Source organism: Corticium candelabrum, chromosome 17 (assembly GCF_963422355.1).
Source record: "Corticium candelabrum chromosome 17, ooCorCand1.1, whole genome shotgun sequence".
Taxonomy (NCBI): domain Eukaryota; kingdom Metazoa; phylum Porifera; class Homoscleromorpha; order Homosclerophorida; family Plakinidae; genus Corticium; species Corticium candelabrum.
Window position 1 is genome coordinate 3,091,868 of NC_085101.1, and position 18,732 is coordinate 3,110,599.

General features: G+C 39.9%; 1 protein-coding gene and 2 long non-coding RNA genes across 4 annotated transcripts; all 3 read right to left on the minus strand.

Moving 5' to 3' along the window:
- Window positions 1-1,422: 1,422 nt before the first annotated feature.
- Window positions 1,423-2,179, minus strand: LOC134193336 (synapse differentiation-inducing gene protein 1-like). 2 transcript variants are annotated; one of them, XM_062662170.1, is made up of 3 exons: window positions 2,040-2,179; window positions 1,876-1,971; window positions 1,423-1,803 (listed from the first exon to the last, which is right to left on the minus strand). In XM_062662170.1, the coding sequence occupies exons 1-3, from the start codon at window positions 2,160-2,162 to the stop codon at window positions 1,657-1,659; spliced, it is 366 nt and encodes a 121-aa protein (XP_062518154.1). In that variant the 5' UTR covers window positions 2,163-2,179; the 3' UTR covers window positions 1,423-1,656. The 2 variants fall into 2 exon arrangements, with proteins under 2 accessions (XP_062518154.1, XP_062518153.1); XM_062662169.1 differs by having other exon boundaries at window positions 2,034-2,179.
- Window positions 2,180-5,051: 2,872 nt separating this feature from the next.
- LOC134193420 (uncharacterized) lies at window positions 5,052-11,899 on the minus strand. Its single transcript, XR_009972078.1, has 3 exons — window positions 11,466-11,899; window positions 11,315-11,401; window positions 5,052-5,293 (listed from the first exon to the last, which is right to left on the minus strand). It is a non-coding gene; the product is annotated as an uncharacterized LOC134193420 (long non-coding RNA).
- On the minus strand, window positions 6,007-7,564 carry LOC134193344 (uncharacterized). Its single transcript, XR_009972057.1, has 3 exons — window positions 7,273-7,564; window positions 6,934-7,210; window positions 6,007-6,771 (listed from the first exon to the last, which is right to left on the minus strand). It is a non-coding gene; the product is annotated as an uncharacterized LOC134193344 (long non-coding RNA).
- Window positions 11,900-18,732: the final 6,833 nt, after the last annotated feature.

Here is an 18,732-nt window from a genome sequence, read left to right on the forward strand (position 1 = left end):
ATATATATATATATATATATATATATATATATATATATACACACATATCTGTACATATATACATATATACACACACACACACACATATATATATATATATATACATATATATATATATATATATATATATATATATATATATATATATATATATATATATATATATATATATATATATATATATATATATATATATATATATATATATATATGTATATATATATATGTATATATATATATGTATATATATATATATATATATATATATATATATGTATGTATGTATGTATGTATGTATGTATGTATGTATGTATGTATGTATGTATGTATGTATGTATGTATGTATGTATGTATGTATGTATGTATGTATGTATGTATGTATGTATGTATGTATGTATGTATGTATGTATGTATGTATGTATGTATGTATGAATGTATGTATATAGCTGTTCTGTAACCTAACCTAGAACCAAAGGTTTAGAACATTATTTCATGATCATTATAGACAAGTACCGTTTAGGAGATCTACTGAGCACTAACCAGACTTGCAAGCATATTTTTCGCAGGAACTTGGCATGCAATTGGTGCGGATAAAAATATATTTGCAGTTTTAAAAATACCTGCTTGATGATCAGCAAGCTCGCTTTTATCATACTTTTAGAACTGTGCCATCAACGGTGGATTTCCTTTTCCAGAGTAGTGAGTGCTCAGCGTTTCAGGAAGGAACTGCAATGGTTGCAGCTTCCCAAAATATACTTGAGGCAATTGGTGTGTAATTACAGCGAGCCAACTCGATTTCTGTAACATACAAGACGATAGTTGTAGTCATGCTTTTAACAAATAAGCACGGTAGGCTTATGTTCATGTAAATACGCAGCTTCTTTACCCAACTTGTTTGTGTTTTTACGAAAATCATGCCTCATAGGCCAATTTTACTGCTGGAAACCACCTCTTGCTTTTACCTCCTGCTGTAGTTACAAACTAGAGATTTGATGCATTTTTCTGTATACATATATGTATGTATGTATGTATCTATAAGCCACGTCTGCTGTTGTGAAACTCTCACCGAATGATCGCATTATCCAAAAACACTTTTGCGGCGCAACGCGCCCTTATTTCGACACATACGATCTTATAGAATTATATGTAGATATTTGGGTAATGACTTGGTCCAGAAGTCCTACAATCAAGGCTATCGATAACAGAGTGTGGATTACACACATCCGCTGATTTTCCTTGACCGTAGATTAGAAGCCTGTTCAGTGTTGTTCATCGATATGTCTGTGTCTGTAGAAAACGTTTCCCCCGGATATCATCTATCAAGATCAGGAGCATTGAGGCAACTGTGCGTGTAGATAGAAAAATCCGCTCATGATCATTGCATTTATACTTGCAGAGGAGACGTGAGCGGACATCAACTCGTGTACTACCAAACTTGATCCAGTTTCAGATTTCTAACGCTAACGCGACTAGATACACAAACACATTCGTAAAGAACTGCAAATACCATGCACACAAGAGCAGAAATACATAACGTCTCACAACAGCAATGTTCTAGAGCATCAGTAGCTACAACTTTTCCAAATCACGGTAACTGCAACAGCGTATTCTCACAATATCCATTTTATCATCGACGCCTTGGGTCATCATTATTGATTAGGACGACAACCTGACCACGTTGACTATAATTATGGCGGGGAGGATAAAGCACCCCAAGACTATTCCAATGATGTTCAGCTTGCGAGCCGTAGCAGAAGCCTCGGACGCCGTAAATTCATCGCGAGCGAGTACGGCGTCGCGCACCTAAAGACAACGTAATGTAATCATGAATCATCCTGCCTCGAGCATGTCTGTAGCTATGAATAGAGCATGGACCTTCATCGAGTTTAGGACTGCAAATATTCCAATTGGAAGGCAGCAGCACAGTAAGGTGAAGATTGACAATCCCATGTAATCATTTATTTGAGAGAGCTATTGGAAACAGACAACGCCACGTATCAATTGCTGTGCTTGGAGAAATATGAGGGCCTTACTCTTACTGTTTCTACGTGAACTTGCTGAGGGTAAGCACTCGGATCCTGCGGCGAATACTGCGGTGGATACTTCTCCACTGCGACTGGAGACACCATCTGGACAGACTGATCATAAGGAGGCACTTCCATTGCTTGAGCCAGCTGTAAACAATAACACCAGATCTTCAACGTCACTTGTTGATATCAAATTCAACTAATGTTTCTTTTGTGAAGGTTAAACTGGGCAATACTTCATAGTAAAGTCTTTGACTGACTACAGATTAGTCTCTGAGATAGCCTTCAAAGTGTTGTTTAGACAAAACTTTGCTGCATTGGCTTTACGTCATAGATTAATTAATAGCCTCGACATCGTAAGCTTCCCTTCACTTCCGGTGGTCTTTCCGCCCGAGAATATTGTAGCAACGGTACTGTAACACGTGATATTCTCAGCATTGCCTCATTTTTAGTAAAATACCATCTCAATGCTGATCGAACGTTTACAAAAAGTAGAACGACATTCGAAAATATAAGAAAACTGATCCAAACAGCTAGTGATCGATATTTCAACTAACATGTTAGACAGAAACTATTTTAGCAAAATTTTCTACACAAACCTTTGCTACAAGTATCCTAATTAGAGCAGCTAATTAGTCAAATACAAGAGATGCTGCAAAGATACAATGACAGAGTAATTAAATTACAATTTAATAATATTAATTTCAGTAACTAAATACTTGTTAAAATCAAAATTACACTAAGTCCAGCAAAGTGTTTTCTTCCTTTGTGATTTCAACATCTCTTACGACCAGCATAGTTGCCAGAGCAAGAAACAAGGTCCACCACAAGAACCAAAACCGCAGACATGACCATGACAACTGCACCGGAAATGATTTCAACAACATTGAGTCGACGAGCAGCAGCAGACGCTTGAGTAGCACTGAATTCGTCACCAGATGCGTTAGCTTCGCGAACCTAGAGAACAGAAACATCGCCTAGTTACAAAGATAGACTATGGAATGCGGAAACACAACAGGAATAAACCTACAGTACCAAGAATTGAGGCATTTATTCAACTACAGTATACTGTACAGACATCCGCAAGATAGGAGTACACTGTACCCTTACCGAGTTGAGAAGAGCAAATATTCCAATCGGTAAACAGCAGCACAGTAAGGTGAAGATCGGATTAACCGAAATAGTCTCTCGCCTGAATCACACAGAGAAGAAAATTCTAATTTAGATCGACGTCTGCATGTAGTAGTGTAAACCTGGTAATCGATCACAACTTGATGTCGTTCTGGATACATCGAGCGGAGACGTTGAGGGTAGGCGTTTTGGTCCAGTGTCTGAGTGGTGATAGACAAATCAGTAGACTCGGAAGACACTGCCATTGTATTCAGGAGAAGGCTGACGAATGCAAGCAAGATTGCATGCATTCGCAAACAATATTACAGACATCATGTAAGCATGAATAACCGCGGTCTAAAAATAATATGGCATCCAATATAATTTAATTAATGGCCACTGAGGCTTATTAAGCAATCATTCACCAAAGTTTGAGTAGTTGTGTACAACAGTGGCGCAGCTTGATCTCTATAAATTGGGAGGCTGAACATCACAATGCTACGAAGCACGCCCACTTGTATGGGCACACCTACTTTTATTGGCTTTTAAATGACTGATACGTATAATCAGTGTGAGATCCAGACAGGACAAATGGGTGGTGTATACACTATGTGCAACATTGGTGCTTACACGTGTTTACAGTTCACAATTTTTATGACCACGCCTAGAAATGATGGGCTATAACTCAGTGTATATGTCCATGCCACGCTACGTCTCCTGTCAGTATAATTCACATTACACATAACTGGCACTCTATTTGTATTGCAATCAGGGCATGCCTTGCTTAGTTGGAATTGTACGGTAAACATTAAGTGACCTAATTGGATTGCTAAGTTGAAAGATGAGTTTATAGGTACTGTATTGTTACTTACATAATATTATATTATATGCCACCCCTTAGCGTAAATTTTTCATATACAAGCATTGGATGCCATTTGGAACATAATTAGGTATCTTATCAACTAATTATATACAATTGAAAAAAAGAGGCATTGAGCGCAAAGTAAAGGTACAAATTTTAATATTGGGCCGGTTCCGTTATTCATAACTATAGACAACGTAGAACGAACAGTCATTTAATATACAGTCATTGTTTATTAATGAGTTAATTAATTAATTAATTAAATTCTAAATTATACGTAAGCGTTGTGATTTAGACAAATGTTTCCAAGCCTTATAATTAGCTACTATATTTAAAGGATTATATTATACTTATTTTAAAGGTAAATATAATACTTATTTAAAAGTTTATATTATACTTATATTACATTATATTTAAAATTTATATTTGTATTATATATTATAATAAGTTTAGTTTTTAAGTATTAGGTATTTAGTATTAAGTATTAACTCATACTTTCCCCTATTGCAATTTATCTTGTAACACACTGATGGACCCTTTTGGCTTTAAACCTAAGAAGACAGTTACCTTGAAAGCAAACGTCATCACGTGTTAATGTGAAAGTAAAAGAATGCATAACCGTTAAATTACTACTAATGTTTAAGTATACAAGTATAGATCATATAGATTGGTTTTAGATCTACTAATAATCCAAGTATATCTGTCAATAATTCGATTGACAAAATTTGAAAACAAATTATCCCTTGCACAAGTAGAATCACAGCAGTGCCACAGAAAGCGAATATACTCATTTACCTTGAAATAGTGACTGTAATTGTAGGTCATTACTTCTTGATCCAGAAATTGACACATGCAGAATAGCTACTAAACTATTTGCTGTAAGGAATCAAAATGCCCGCGTTTAGATCAATAATTTGGCCTGAAAATTTAAACAATTACAGTTTGCAAACAGGTCGTTGCATACGTGTAGTATAGCTAAGAAATCAACTACAACAGCACAAACACAACATTAAGAATGATGGCCAATATCAAAAAAATTCTAACTTTTTCATTCTATCTAACAACAAATTGTTCAAGATCCGATTGATCACATCCATCTTTGCGATTAACATATTTTCTGACCATTAGTGTCCTTATAGCAAGAAGACTTATTCGCAACGTACACACAAGACACAATAATTAAGATGGTGAAGATTAAGACGCCACATACAATTCCAACGATGTTCAGTCGTCGAGCATTAGTAGACGCTTCAGTGGCACTAAATTCGTCACCAGCAGTGATAGCTTTGCGAACCTGTAGGAAACACAGCAACACCGCCTAGCAACACCGCCTAGCCACAAGTTTGATCACAAGATGGCATGCGGAAACACGACAAGAATAGATCTATAGACGTATTCCAAGCTAGCCTCGTTCCCAGACTCTTTCGCGCTATTTTTGTCCGGTGCCCGTATGACAATTCCAGGAGCGAGAGAGTCTGGGATCATCCCGCCTACTTCCTGCCATATCTCCTTACTAAACGCTCACTAAGTGTCACCCCAAACGTCATCAAGTGTCCCGTAACTTCAAAATCAAATTAGCGTTAGCACTAATGCAATAGACTAGTGTGAGACCCATCTGTGTATCCACCCAGCGCAATTTGCCAAGCTCTGGGCATGCCGGCCGCGTCCGGTGTACACAGAACGTGCATGGCAAAGTTTCCATGGCCGCTGAGGACGTCTACATAATTTGTAGGTACGCGTGATCATGAGAGCGCACGGTTTGAATCTATCTGCTTGAAAATCACATGCGTAAACACACTGACTGAGCTCTTTTATGTTACATTACTGTTACGTGTGATCGTGTAATCGCAGTCAGCCTGTCTTGTGACTAGCAACGTATCGCGTTAGAAGCTGAACACGTGACTGTCAAGACTGTAAAATATCTCATCATTGTAAATTACTCGACTCTTCTACTGAAGCGACGATCTACTACTTCTAGTAGTAAATTATGTCATTCGACTTCCTCCCATAACGTGTGCATTCCTAATCAGTTATTGGAAACCGCTGTACCGGATGGCACAATGTCAGTGACAATGACATCATATTTGAGATCATTTCAGATCATGATTTCCCAGTACTCTAGCAACTACTATACAGTAACTACTAACAATTCCTAGAAACTGAACGTATCCGTTTAAGGATATAGATATAAGCAAGTGTATTGAAGTGCTGGCTCACTTCTGTTGGTTACCAACTACAGTGTATACTTTAGTCTGTCTATTCAGCTCTCACTGCCCAGTGTCTCTGTTGTCCTGCCATGGCTATGGAACATTCATCGACAGATTCCTCTGATGAAGTCAATTCACGTTATGTCAAGCTGTAAGAGGCAAATACTCTGTGATATACACAATCCTCTGCTCAACTATTGTAGCCAAACTAACAGTTGACACTGTTGTAGGCTTCACGAGAATTTTGAGCTTGGAACTGAGTCAGACAGGGTGCAGACAAAAGATGTTTTTGACTGCATGAACGTTGCCCTAGAGTCTGCTGGAGAGGCTGCAATATCTTCCAGCGATATTGAAAACTCATACAAGTTGCCTTTGGCTCAGCAAATAAAGTACACCGAAAAATTTCAGAGTTCAAGGAAGCCGATCGTACATGTATTGTGGCATTAGAAATAAGACCGACCATACCGCCAAGCGTCCTCATCTGTCACCAACAACTGAACTGATAGCAGACTTGGAATATGAATTAAAACATGAAAGACATATCAAGCAAGACTTGGATCTTCACCTGCAGCACGAAAAGCAAATCAGGCAAGACTTAGAGCTTCAATTGCACCGGGAGAAGCAGGTCAAACAGGATATGGAGCATCAATTGCAGCACCAAATGCAGCAAATTCAGCCAATCCCATGGGACAGAGTAGGAGCTGAGATAGACTCAGAGCTGGCTAACCTGCAGCAAGTCGTAGGAGCACTGACCATTGGTTAAATTGAAGAATCAGATCCAAATACTTTGTCTGACTTCACCTTCAGTCAACTGTATGACCAATTGTTGCAGTATGCACCAAACACCACGTTGCTGTTGTCAACTATAGGTGGCAGTAGAGATTTCACAAGAACAGTCACCAATTTAAAAGACATACACAGTCTGACTGCCATTGCTGTACTTGCAAAAATAAATAGTGACCATGTAAAGAGTTTCCAACTTTTACGGAGCTTGATGTTGATTGCTAGGGCAACAAGCAAATCAGTCATAACAACACTCAATCACATTGACATTTGTCTTTCATACAGTTAGACTATAAGATACGTAGAAAATGCAGCCAGGGCAATAGAAAAAAGAAGAGAGCTCCAACGTGGTCATTGGATTGTTGCCTATGACAACATAAACATTAACAAACAGTTGAGACATGAGAGATTTGCAAGACATGCAGAAGCCTGGAACTTTACAAGTCACTTAGCTTTCAAAGTTTCCAAACTACCACCACTCGAATATTACAGCACTGCCGGCATTCCACAATGCAAAGGAGTGGATCTATCTGTCGACGACATCCTACCCAATGATGAAGATGACAGAGATTTCCATAAATCTGCACAGAAGAAGGTGGAAACAATGCTCATAACAAAGTTCAAATGCTTCAGTTACCTTGCATCAACATCATACTACTCCAACCAAAGGAAGCATGCTACAAAGTCTGTCATCCATCCAATTTCAGTGATTAATGTTGATGAGAGTTATATAGACAACAATGTCACAATACTTGAAGAATTCTAGAAAATGTTGGCAATAGATGATACAATTCAGCAATGTGTCGTTGGAGACCAAGCTACCTGTAGAGCAATCCGTGGAGCTCGACGCAAAAGAGTAGCTGATGTCCCCAATGCCCGTCTTCGATGGGCAAAGAAAACCCAGGAAATTTCCATTTTATGTGGGAGTGTTTGAATGTAATCTATCTTACATTTTGGGAGTCACCAGAGCATCCTGGCTCATTGGCCAACCTAAGCAAACTGACTAATAGAACCAACGTCACAATAGCTGCTAAAATGTTCCAGCAAGCAGATGAATTCCTGCGACATGCACTAGAAGCCCACTTGACTGCATCTCTGCTAACATTTCCAAACATCTCTCGTAAATCAGCAGACATTTCATTTGATCAAAGCACAGTGAATGAACTACGGCTGCACCAAACAGCTGAGAGATTTGCAAACCAAGTGCTATCAGCTCCAACTGATGAAGACAAAAAAGACACTGACCATATGTACAACTTCCATCGGTCATTCTTACAAATGGCGTTGCTGTATGAAGACCTCAGAGATGCCATAAAACACGAGGATGGTCCGCGAATTATAGAGCATTGGAGAATGTGGCTACTGCATTTCCTAGCATCAAAAAGGACCAACTACAGCAGCGAAGCTGCTAATCTCTTGGCAAATTTAAAGGCTGATTTTTCAAAGTGGCTGTCCTACATAGTCACTCACAACAGAACAGTCAATTCGTCGGGTCGGCCAGGTCATGGAAAGACAATTGACATGGCTGTTGAACATCACAATCTCGTGATCACAACAGCACTTAGGTCATCTGGTGGTAACCACACTCTTCATCACCTAAAAGTGATAAGTTTAGCAGCTCACATGCTACACGATGCAGCTGTATTGTGTGATGAAGAGGTCTTTGCTACTCACAACGGAACACGACATCTAAGCTCAAAGGCTAAAAAAGACATTCAAATGATGATATCGAGCTTGATTGACTCCAGAGCAACCTGTCGAATTTCTCAAAGAACATTACCATCAAATAGATGCTTCACAACACCAGAGCGTAAAGGATATGACATTGCATTGTCCAAACAATGGCTGGCCAAATTCCTGAAGAAAGAGGAACTACATCTTGATGAAGACAAATTAAGACCATGAGGAAATCGATTTCTGCAAGACAATGAAACATGACGAAGTGCTAGGCTTTATTGTAGCGTTATAACACTATTATAGCACTAAATTATACCACTAACATAAATTTTATAGGTTATTGCTACAATCCATCAAAACATTTCTACAGCGCTCTTTACAGTTAATTACATCTGTGTTATCACTTGTACGCCTCAAAGCAACCTGGGCTACAGTGTTAGGTATATGACCCTCGATTAATTGAAATACAGGGGCACTAAACTCTTTTACCACACCTAGTGGTACCACATCTTCTTCTGAACAAATCTTGTTACATCTTTTTACAATTTTGTCAATCGCTGCCATGGAAAGTACTCCATCTAGACCTCTCCGCCTAAATCGTGTGCCTCCTGCAGTTTCCCTAAACTTTAGCAACGATTGTTTTAATGCAACTCTCTGCCCTGCAAGAACTCGACGTGATCTCAAAGCTCCAGATTTACAAAGAATTGGAGTGCCATCATCTGTACATGGTATTTCGGTGACAAACACACGTGGACGTTCACTAGAAGAGCAGAAAGAGCAACATAAGTCAGAGGCTGGTAAAAGCTCCTCAGACTGCAAAATGTTACGAGTTATTACTTTCTGCAAACAAGATGTATTTGAACAAAGTTTTACAACGTCAGGCCCAGTGTCTTTAAGATCACGGGCATGTGCCACAAATCTAACCAGACACAATCGCCTTGAGTCTCTTCCTCCACGACCAGCTAACTGCACCAATTCTGATGCCTTGTCTGGCACACCAAACAAGATCACTTCAGTGATATCATCAATGTCTATCCCAAGACCAAATGCACTTGTTGCTACCATTGCTCTCTGCCTTTCACTCTTAAAATTCTCATAGTGTTGTGACCGACTCTCTAGAGACATCGTCGCGTGATACTGACCTACACAGCCCTTGGTGGCAGCACTACAGCTACGGACGAGATGGGCATAAACACTGTACAGGGTGTCCTTAGCCCTACAAAATATCAATGTCTTAGGAATTACTTCTGGGGACTTCACTGATGAAAACATTGAAGAAAGTGAGTGAAAGACAGACAACATACACTAGGATGAATCCAAAGAAAAGAAGAGGTTGGGCCGATTTAAGGATCCAGGCACTAAGACATAATCAGGCATATTTAGCTGTTGAGTGACTGAAACAATAAGATGATGTGGAGCTGTTGCTGAAAGAGCCATGAGTGGGACAGACGGTAGACAGGAACGAATATAGTTAAGCTCTTTATATGCAGGGCGAAATTTACCTCAGTCTTCAATTAAATGAGCTTCATCTATGGCAATGAAGGAAATAACTTTCTTCAATCTCTCAGACATTGCCTTTCTGCAAAAATTCCAGTAATTGCCTCGGGTGACATGTACACTGAAATATGAAAGACAAGATACCCTGTTGGGCCTGTCAGAACAACCACAATTACAATGCAAGTGCTCACTCAGTTTGAATATTCCTAGACATGTATCCTCCAGCAGCTCATTATCTGATAGAGAAGCTATGCGAGTAACAGAAACTGATTTTTCCTCCAGTTTACTAACCTTGAGAGAGAGGAGGATACAGACATTTGGCCTGTGTCAAGCTACAAAAGTTCAATACAATCTAAATTCTAGATACCTGATTATCCATCAGTGATATCAAAGGGCTAACAACAATGCATGAACGAGACAGGACCATAGCAGGTAGCAGATAACACAGTGAATTTCCACCAGAAGTCCTCATTCTAACAAATACATCTTTTCACGAAAGAATAGCCCTGGAAGCTTCAAGTTGACCCTCCCGAAAGTTTTCATACTTGAAGACTCCTCGAAAAGTAGACCGTAGTTTTCTGTCAAGATCAACCCGTTCCCTAGTCATTGCGCGCTTTTTGCTATAGAATAGAGTCTGCGCGCAAACGGTGTACGTACTGACCGCAAAGGAGATGTGCGTGTGAACTACATAGATGGTCATCACTCCGCCAATCGTAGATCTCAGACTACAAGCTTACACAACTCCCGTCACTAACACTCCATAGACTTACCTTTTCAACATGCTTCAGTTGTCTGTAAGTCCTGGATGTGCCACAAACACCAAACAATGGTCATAGCATCCCGTGTGGTACGTTTATTGGATTAGTGCTAACGCTAATTTGATTTTGAAGTTACGGGACACTTGATGACGTTTGGGGTGACAGTGATGACGTTGGGGGTGACACTTAGTGAGCGTTTAGTAAGGAGATATGGCAGGAAGTAGGCGGGATAATCCCAGACTCTCTCGCGCCTGGAATTGTCATACGGGCACCGGACAAGACTAGCGCGAGAGAGTCTGGGGACGCGGCTATTCCAAGCACTAATACAACTGCAAGTGGATGGAAACAGGCGCAAGACAGAATGTGTTGATACTGTTCTATGTGTCTGAGTACCTTTAACGAGTTTAGAAGGGCAAATATTCCAATTGGAAAGCAGCAGAACAGCTAGGTAAAGACAGACAGTCCGAAGTAATCTTTCACCTGGATCATACAGAGAAGAACTTGACGCCCATTAAGTTAGACTAACGTCCGAAGTAGTGCAAACCTGGTAGTGGGTCACAACTTGATGCTGTGCGGGATACATTGGGTAGACATGTTGAGGGTAAACGTTGTTGTTCGGTGGATGAGTAGTCGAGGGTGCATCAGAATATTTGGGAGGGTCATCCGTCGCGTGGTTCGGTGGCTGACTCGTCAATGGTTGATAGGAGTACTTGGGAGGGTCCGACATGCATGCGCTATACGCAACTCGCTGACTGCGAACCTACTAGAGCATGCACGAGCAATATAGATGAGGTATAATTCAATTAATTAGAGAAAGGGTATCAGTGGAAAGGTGCATTGACCGGATTAAACGTCAACAACAGCCACAACAATGACTTAGTACATCAGGCGCCTCACAAAGGCGTAAAGTGACCTCTAGAAATGGAGGGCTTCACTTCACGATGCTAATACACAAGCCTACTTTTATAAACACGCCTACTTTTATGGACACGTCTACTTTTATAAACATGCTTACTTTTGTCTGGCTTTTATATACTACACCCGAGCTAATAGTAATTCTCCACGTACAGTACACGGATCACTGTCTTTCTAAACGCTAGATAACCCACGGAAAATATACTGGGCATATAAGTTAACAATGTGTAGCTTGCAATTGACCAGAAAAGTCAGCATTGAGCACTCTAGCAAAGTAGAAGTTTAAGTACTCGTTCATTGATCTATAGGTTAAGCAGTCACCGGAAATGCATGTAAAATATCCAGTAATAAGTAACTGTATAACTTATTTTATATCTGTAGAATTTGTAGAGTAAGTAGAATATTTTAAAAGTTAGTTGAAATTCAACTGTGACCTTTTGGCCCAGCTCGAAAACCATCACTTCGTTACTTTCTTGCAATGATAATGTTTTAAAGTAGTTATTTTTTATCTCATGAAAATATATATGATGGTCACAACATCACAATTTCATGAAACCGTAATATTATATGTCGATCTGTAGAAGCCTTTTTTGAAAGAAAAGAAAGAGCGGTAACATTTACCTGTCTAGCGAAAGACATGTAGGCTTGCAAAATCAATTCAAATTGTCCGGTACTGTAGATTTGTTAATTAACGAATACTTCCGGTCTATGCTACTGATGATTAAATGGCTAATTTATATTTGGAGGCGTGACTGATCCTTAACCTTTGTGACGTCACGGAACCCCCATCCGAAAATCCTTAAACGGCCCCCGCCCTCCATACAACAAACTATCGTTTAGTAGCTACCATTGTGTTAGTTGTGTGTGTGTGTGTGTGTGTGTGTGTGTGTGTGTGTGTGTGTGTGTGTGTGTGTGTGTGTGTGTGCGTACGTGCATACGTTGTTGAGGTCATGTCTGCTTGCGTCCGTGTTGCGCGCCATGTGCTTGCTCGCTATCGCTAATTTTACTTGCACACACACACACGCACACACACACACACAGAAAGTTTTGAGCTGGTATTGGAATGTAACAGAAAAAGGAACCTATTTGAAATGAAACGTAGAATAAATGCAGTATAATTCCTAAGACTTAATAATTATCTTCTTTATCCCAATCAATCATTGAATGAAATGCGAGGTTTCACCTCAAGAAATTTCAGCATCAAATAAAAAATTTAAATGGTTTATTTTTAGTACCTGTGACACTAGCACAACTGTTTCAGACAACGGGCTTACGTACAGGGACGCAATACTTGTGTACACGTACGCATAAAATAACGTGTTATAGGAAAACATTGTTACACTCTAAGTTATGTTGCAAGTAGAATTCCTGCTGTTTACTATGTCGGTTTCTGAGCGTGTTTCTCGTTGGACTGTAGTTCAGCGTAAAACGTGGCTTAGAGAGAACTGCTCCAACGCTCCTCTGGTTGGTAGGAGATGTGAGCTTGCTGATCGAGTGTCTGATATTATGAGCACCATGACACTTGAAAAGAAGTTGGGAGCAACTGAGCATCTTGTCCAGTTTTTGAATCCCCTAACATATGACGAGCTTCCTCCTGTCGGAAATCCTGGATGGATATCCAAAACTGAAAACTTTCATGAATTGTTTTCGGACATTGAGCAGGAGTACTTGAGAAGTTATGAGAAATATTCTAAAACATGGAATACTGGGATTCGACTGATTCACAGTGCCAATGTATATGATGTAGAGTTTCATAATGGAGATGGGAATGTGGTATACTGCAAAGCCAAGTGCCACCTCACTATGAGATTATCACCCCCATTATATGTTCCTTTTGCATTACTTGGTGTAAATGATGGAGTGTTAGTCTGTATCAAGGGAGCTAGCTGTTCTTGCAAAGCGGGTCTTATTCAGTCTTGTGTTCACATTACTGCGTTACTCATCCTATATAGTGAACTTGGTGGTTCATCATGCACTTCTGAACCATGCTTATGGAATCAGCCATCGGATACCATAGCTCCGATAAAAGCATCCTCTCTTCAACATTGTGCAGTACGAACTCGTCCTCAGTGGGAAGACATGCTAATGGAGCTATCATTGTTGTTGAACTTATTAGTCTCTAAGAAGATTTCAACAGTTTGGTCATCCTATCGTCAAATTGACAGTGCTAACAGCACAATGAGTGAAGGATGCTTTTCATCTCCAAGTCCGGACTTACCTGATCCAAGAGATAAACTTTGATTCAAATTACTTGAAACTGGAGAAAACCTGGCTGTCGAGGATTTAATAGCTGCATTATCATTAACCAGAGAGCAAGCAAATTATATAGAGCAATCGACAAGAAGTCAAAGCAGTTCATCTATTTGGGAAGATGCAAGGTCCATGCGATTGACAGCTTCCAATTTTGGACTTATCTGCTGTAGGCAACATGAGTTGCAATCACTGCCACCATCAGCTATTTCTACTTTACTTAGTATATATAGGTCAGCCAGATTCGCCCCTTCTATACAATATGGTAGAGCAATGGAAGCTTCGGCTGTTTTCCTGTATATGAAGCAGTTTCCCAATATCAGAGTCAGCGAGTGTGGCTTTCCTATTGATGTCTCTGCTCCATTTTTAGGAGCTACCGCAGACAGACTGATAGTAGAAATTGGCAGTAAAGGTGTTCTCGAAGTAAAATGCACGTTTAAAAACCGAGCAAAGACAATTCAAGAACTTGCATGGACAAAGATTTCTACCTGGAAAAGACATCTAGCGGCATGAGACTAAAAGAAGGCCACAGACAATTTTTTCAAGTGATGGAACAGATGACAATATCTGAGCGACATTGGGCACATTTTGTGATATATACCAAAAGAGACTTACATGTAGAAAAATTTGTTTTCGATGTCATGCTATGAGACTCAATGAAGCAAAGGCTAGAGCAGTGTTACAGACTACAGATTGGAGCAGAAATTATTTTACAATTAATGTCTGAATATTTGAAACAAATAGTAATAATCGTATACACGCGTACCATTGTAGGTACGAATAGTACATCCAGATTCCTTACAGTACATTACGTAGCTTACGAATCTCCACTAGTTAAATGAATATTGCTATGAGCTATAGACAGTCTAGTAAACAAATAAACAATTTACATATCTTGATGTTTGATTAGCCTTGGTTGCAAGTTACAGAGTGCAGCAGCTATAATAAACATGTCATCTAGCAAGCCTTTGCTCTGCTTAATTGGCTACACTCTATTCAAAATTATAAATTCACGCAGGCGACCAAATGCTCTTTAACACACACACACACACACACACACACACACACACACACACACACACACATATATATATATATATATATATATATATATATATATATATATATATATATATTCTACCTGAAGCCATTAGATGGCTAATCGAGGCCTCATTTGCAGGAAGTTGAGCTATTCCTTTCATAAAACTAGGTATTGTCAGGGAAGTCCTTTTCTTGCCGAAGAGGTCATCACCTTGAATCCTCAGCAAGGACTCTTTGCCCAGGGATGAGAACATCCAAAATTCCACTAGTCTCTACCATGTATCTATCAGATGCATTGCCGCTTTGGCCAGCTGATAAGAAAACCAATGCACCAGTGAATATGTCAACTGCACCAAGATACTTTATGGTAGTGTGCGACTTGTAGTCAGAGTACATAGCCTTTTAAGATTGTAGATTGTAGGGTCTCTCAGTAAAGACCTCTGTGCAATCCATTGCAGCAACAGTGTTTGCAAAGTTGCTAAATATACCATGACAGGGCCCTACTGTTGAAGTTGGCCATAAAATGAGACCTTAAATTGGGCAGCAAGGAAGGGTAGCCAGTTTGTAAAAATCTTTGAAACTCGAGCCTGACTAACTTCAAAGCAGTAAGCAAGGTCTTCTTCTGGAGATCCCAAACGGAGTCGAACTAGAGTCAGCAAACATTCATCTATCCTATCCAACCTCCTCATGGAAGGCGGTGAGCTTACTTACATCACTTGAGGTATCTTGGCCTGATTTCTTTTGTTTACTGTACACATTAATAGTCTTGGCTGCTGGTTCAATCCAACTCCACACTGTATCAAGCACATTTCTCGACAAAAACTTGTGTAAAACTTAATTTTATCATTTGGCAGTCTGTTGAGCGAGAATGCCTTTCTTTGAAACTCAGACTTTGCAGATGCAAGATCCTGCTCGAGAACTCCAATTTTATTTTAAAAGTCCACTACTTCATTTGCTTGCTGTTCAATTATCCGGCGTAAATCATCAGCTTCAGCCTCAGTGACATATTTGTCAATAGTAGTACCACAATCAACATCTTCACTAATATTACTATTCTCTGACATGTCTTGATCAACTGCGGATGAGGTAATTGCTTCTGCTCCTGCTCTGCAACGCACAAGCACCTTTCTCTTTCTACCTCTTTGAAAATTTTATAGTTTAACAACGAGGGGAGGAGGTTAGAGTCAGAACGGGTAGACCCTATGTAATTCTCATAATGCAAATTACAAATAACAGCACCATTTCCGGGCTTCCAATTCTATCCGCTCAAAGATTTTCGACTAAGTGTTCGAACAACTTCATTACAGATACGTGGCTTCATGGCCTGTAATTTATTCAGCTTGACAATAGATGATGATAAAGGCTTTTTTTCTTCTTCATTTCCAGACAACCACATAAACGTTCACCTGCTGGTGTAAGCGGACACTTTCCTTTTCTGTTCAAACAGCCATAGGCAGCGCATTGTCTCAGACTGTGTCTTCTGTTCCTAAGACAGCCTCTGCTGTCTTATGTAGACATTGCAGGTATGGGATAGTGCGCTTGTGTTGTGTTACTTTAGACATAAACTGCTGCAGGGAATTCTAAGCAATATACAGACTGTATACAACATGTACTGTAATGTGATCTGCGTCAGTACCTATCTAGTTCAAGTTATCACAGTAACAACTACGACTCGGCCAATCACATATATACAGAAGCAAGCTAGACTGCCCAGAAACAACATGTCTGGTCACCCCAAATGGGTCCCCAGGTCGCATGCATTTCACTCGCCAAAACCAGTCCAGCCAAAATCAGACAACTTCATCATGAACAACAGTCTCATACCTTCGAGAAGCCGTACTCGACAAATGGCTTCCTACGCGTCTCTACGCAGACAATGTCTCCCACACGATGCACGAAATGGTAAGTAGTGAACTTACTTACATGTATTGTCAACAACAACATGATCTACGCTTCAGAAGCAGGCCCGGAAACGTAAACATTGTGTACAACGGGATCGGTGAAAGGTACGTGTTACCCTCGAGATTGCGCATGCTCTAGAAACTGCGTCCCCCAAATATCGTCTATAGATAGATAGATACGTAGCCTCGCAAGCCAGGTTCTTCCGCGCAGTCGCTGAGCTAAACGCACGTGAATCACGCGAGGAGGAGGAACTTTGCCGGCTACGGTTTCCACTGTAGATATGATTCTCGTTTTCGTCGTGAGATGAAATGCAACAGCACTTGTGAAACAATACCAGGAGCGCCTTCTATTGGGCTCTTCCTGTTCAAGCTTCTTCCAGAAGAGGCTCCGTGTGCACGCCCTCTTCTAACCTCTACAGTCGAAAGAGCAAACTCTACCGACTCCGCTGCTAGTTGGAAGAGCACGTTCTCTTCCAACCTCTACCTAACCTCGCCCCATACGCAGTGTGGATTGTAGACCCGGATTCTCCGCCATCACAACTAATATAGTGGTGATGGCGGCGCATTCGAGGCAGCAATCTACACTGCGTCTGGGGCAAGCCTAACTTCTACCAGCTTCTGCGCTGCTACGTGTAGAGGTTGGAAGAAGGGTGTGTCTTCTGGAAGAGGCTGGAAGAGCCCAATCGAACACTCCCCAGGTGATGCTCTTTATCTTAAAACTTTGAACAAGGTCTGTTAACGTACTTTAACCTTACCGTTCGGAATTCTTTACACCCTTCTTACTTTGTCAAAGCAGCCAGTCACACAGGAGCAGCAGCTGAAGCCGTAGAAATTGAAAAAAAACAGAAGCATGGTAGAATAGTCTCACAGTCTGGTGGTGTATTTCACCCCTTGTGGTTGAAACTTTAGGACTTCTGTCACCAAGTAGTCTACAGGTTTTTAAAAGTGATTGCACGTAGAACATCCTTTCATAATTTGTCTAGTAATCAGTCTGTATACATACATACATACATACATACATACATACTTATATATATATTATTGTTTGTGTGTGTGTGTGTGTGTGTGTGTGTGTGTGTGTGTGTGTGTGTGTGTGTGTGTGTGTGTGTATGTGTGTGTGTGTGTGTGTGTGTGTGTGTGTGTGTGTGTGTGTGTGTGTGTGTGTGTGTGTGTGTGTGTGTGTGTGTGTTTGTGTGTGTGTGTGTGTGTGTCTGTGTAATTTGCACCAGCATCTTTTTGTTAAATTGTGGCTTTCTAATGCAAGAATGTTGATAGCCAGGTTGGTCGGTGGATGGTCGGGCCATTTCATTTTCTAAATTTCAATTTTCATGTTTTCATTATTAAATTTTCAATTTTTGGTCTATTTTTTATTTTCAAATTGTTATTTTCTATTTTTATACTTCCATTCTTATTTAATAATTTTTAAAAGTTTTAAAATTTAACATTTAATTTTTAACATTTTTTTTATTTTCCTTTTCATAATTTTTAAATGGTTTTTCATCTTTTCATGTTTTATTCTTGTGATCTTTGGATTTATCTTCTTAAGTTTGATTGTTGGACACCTTAGTGCTCAAAACTACTAACTTTTCTATTTCTAACATAAATAGAAAATAGAAAATTGAAATGAACGAAGACACTAGACACAGCGGGGATCACAGCCGAGGTCTCAGCTAGGTCTCAGCGGGGGTCTCAACTGGCTTCCAT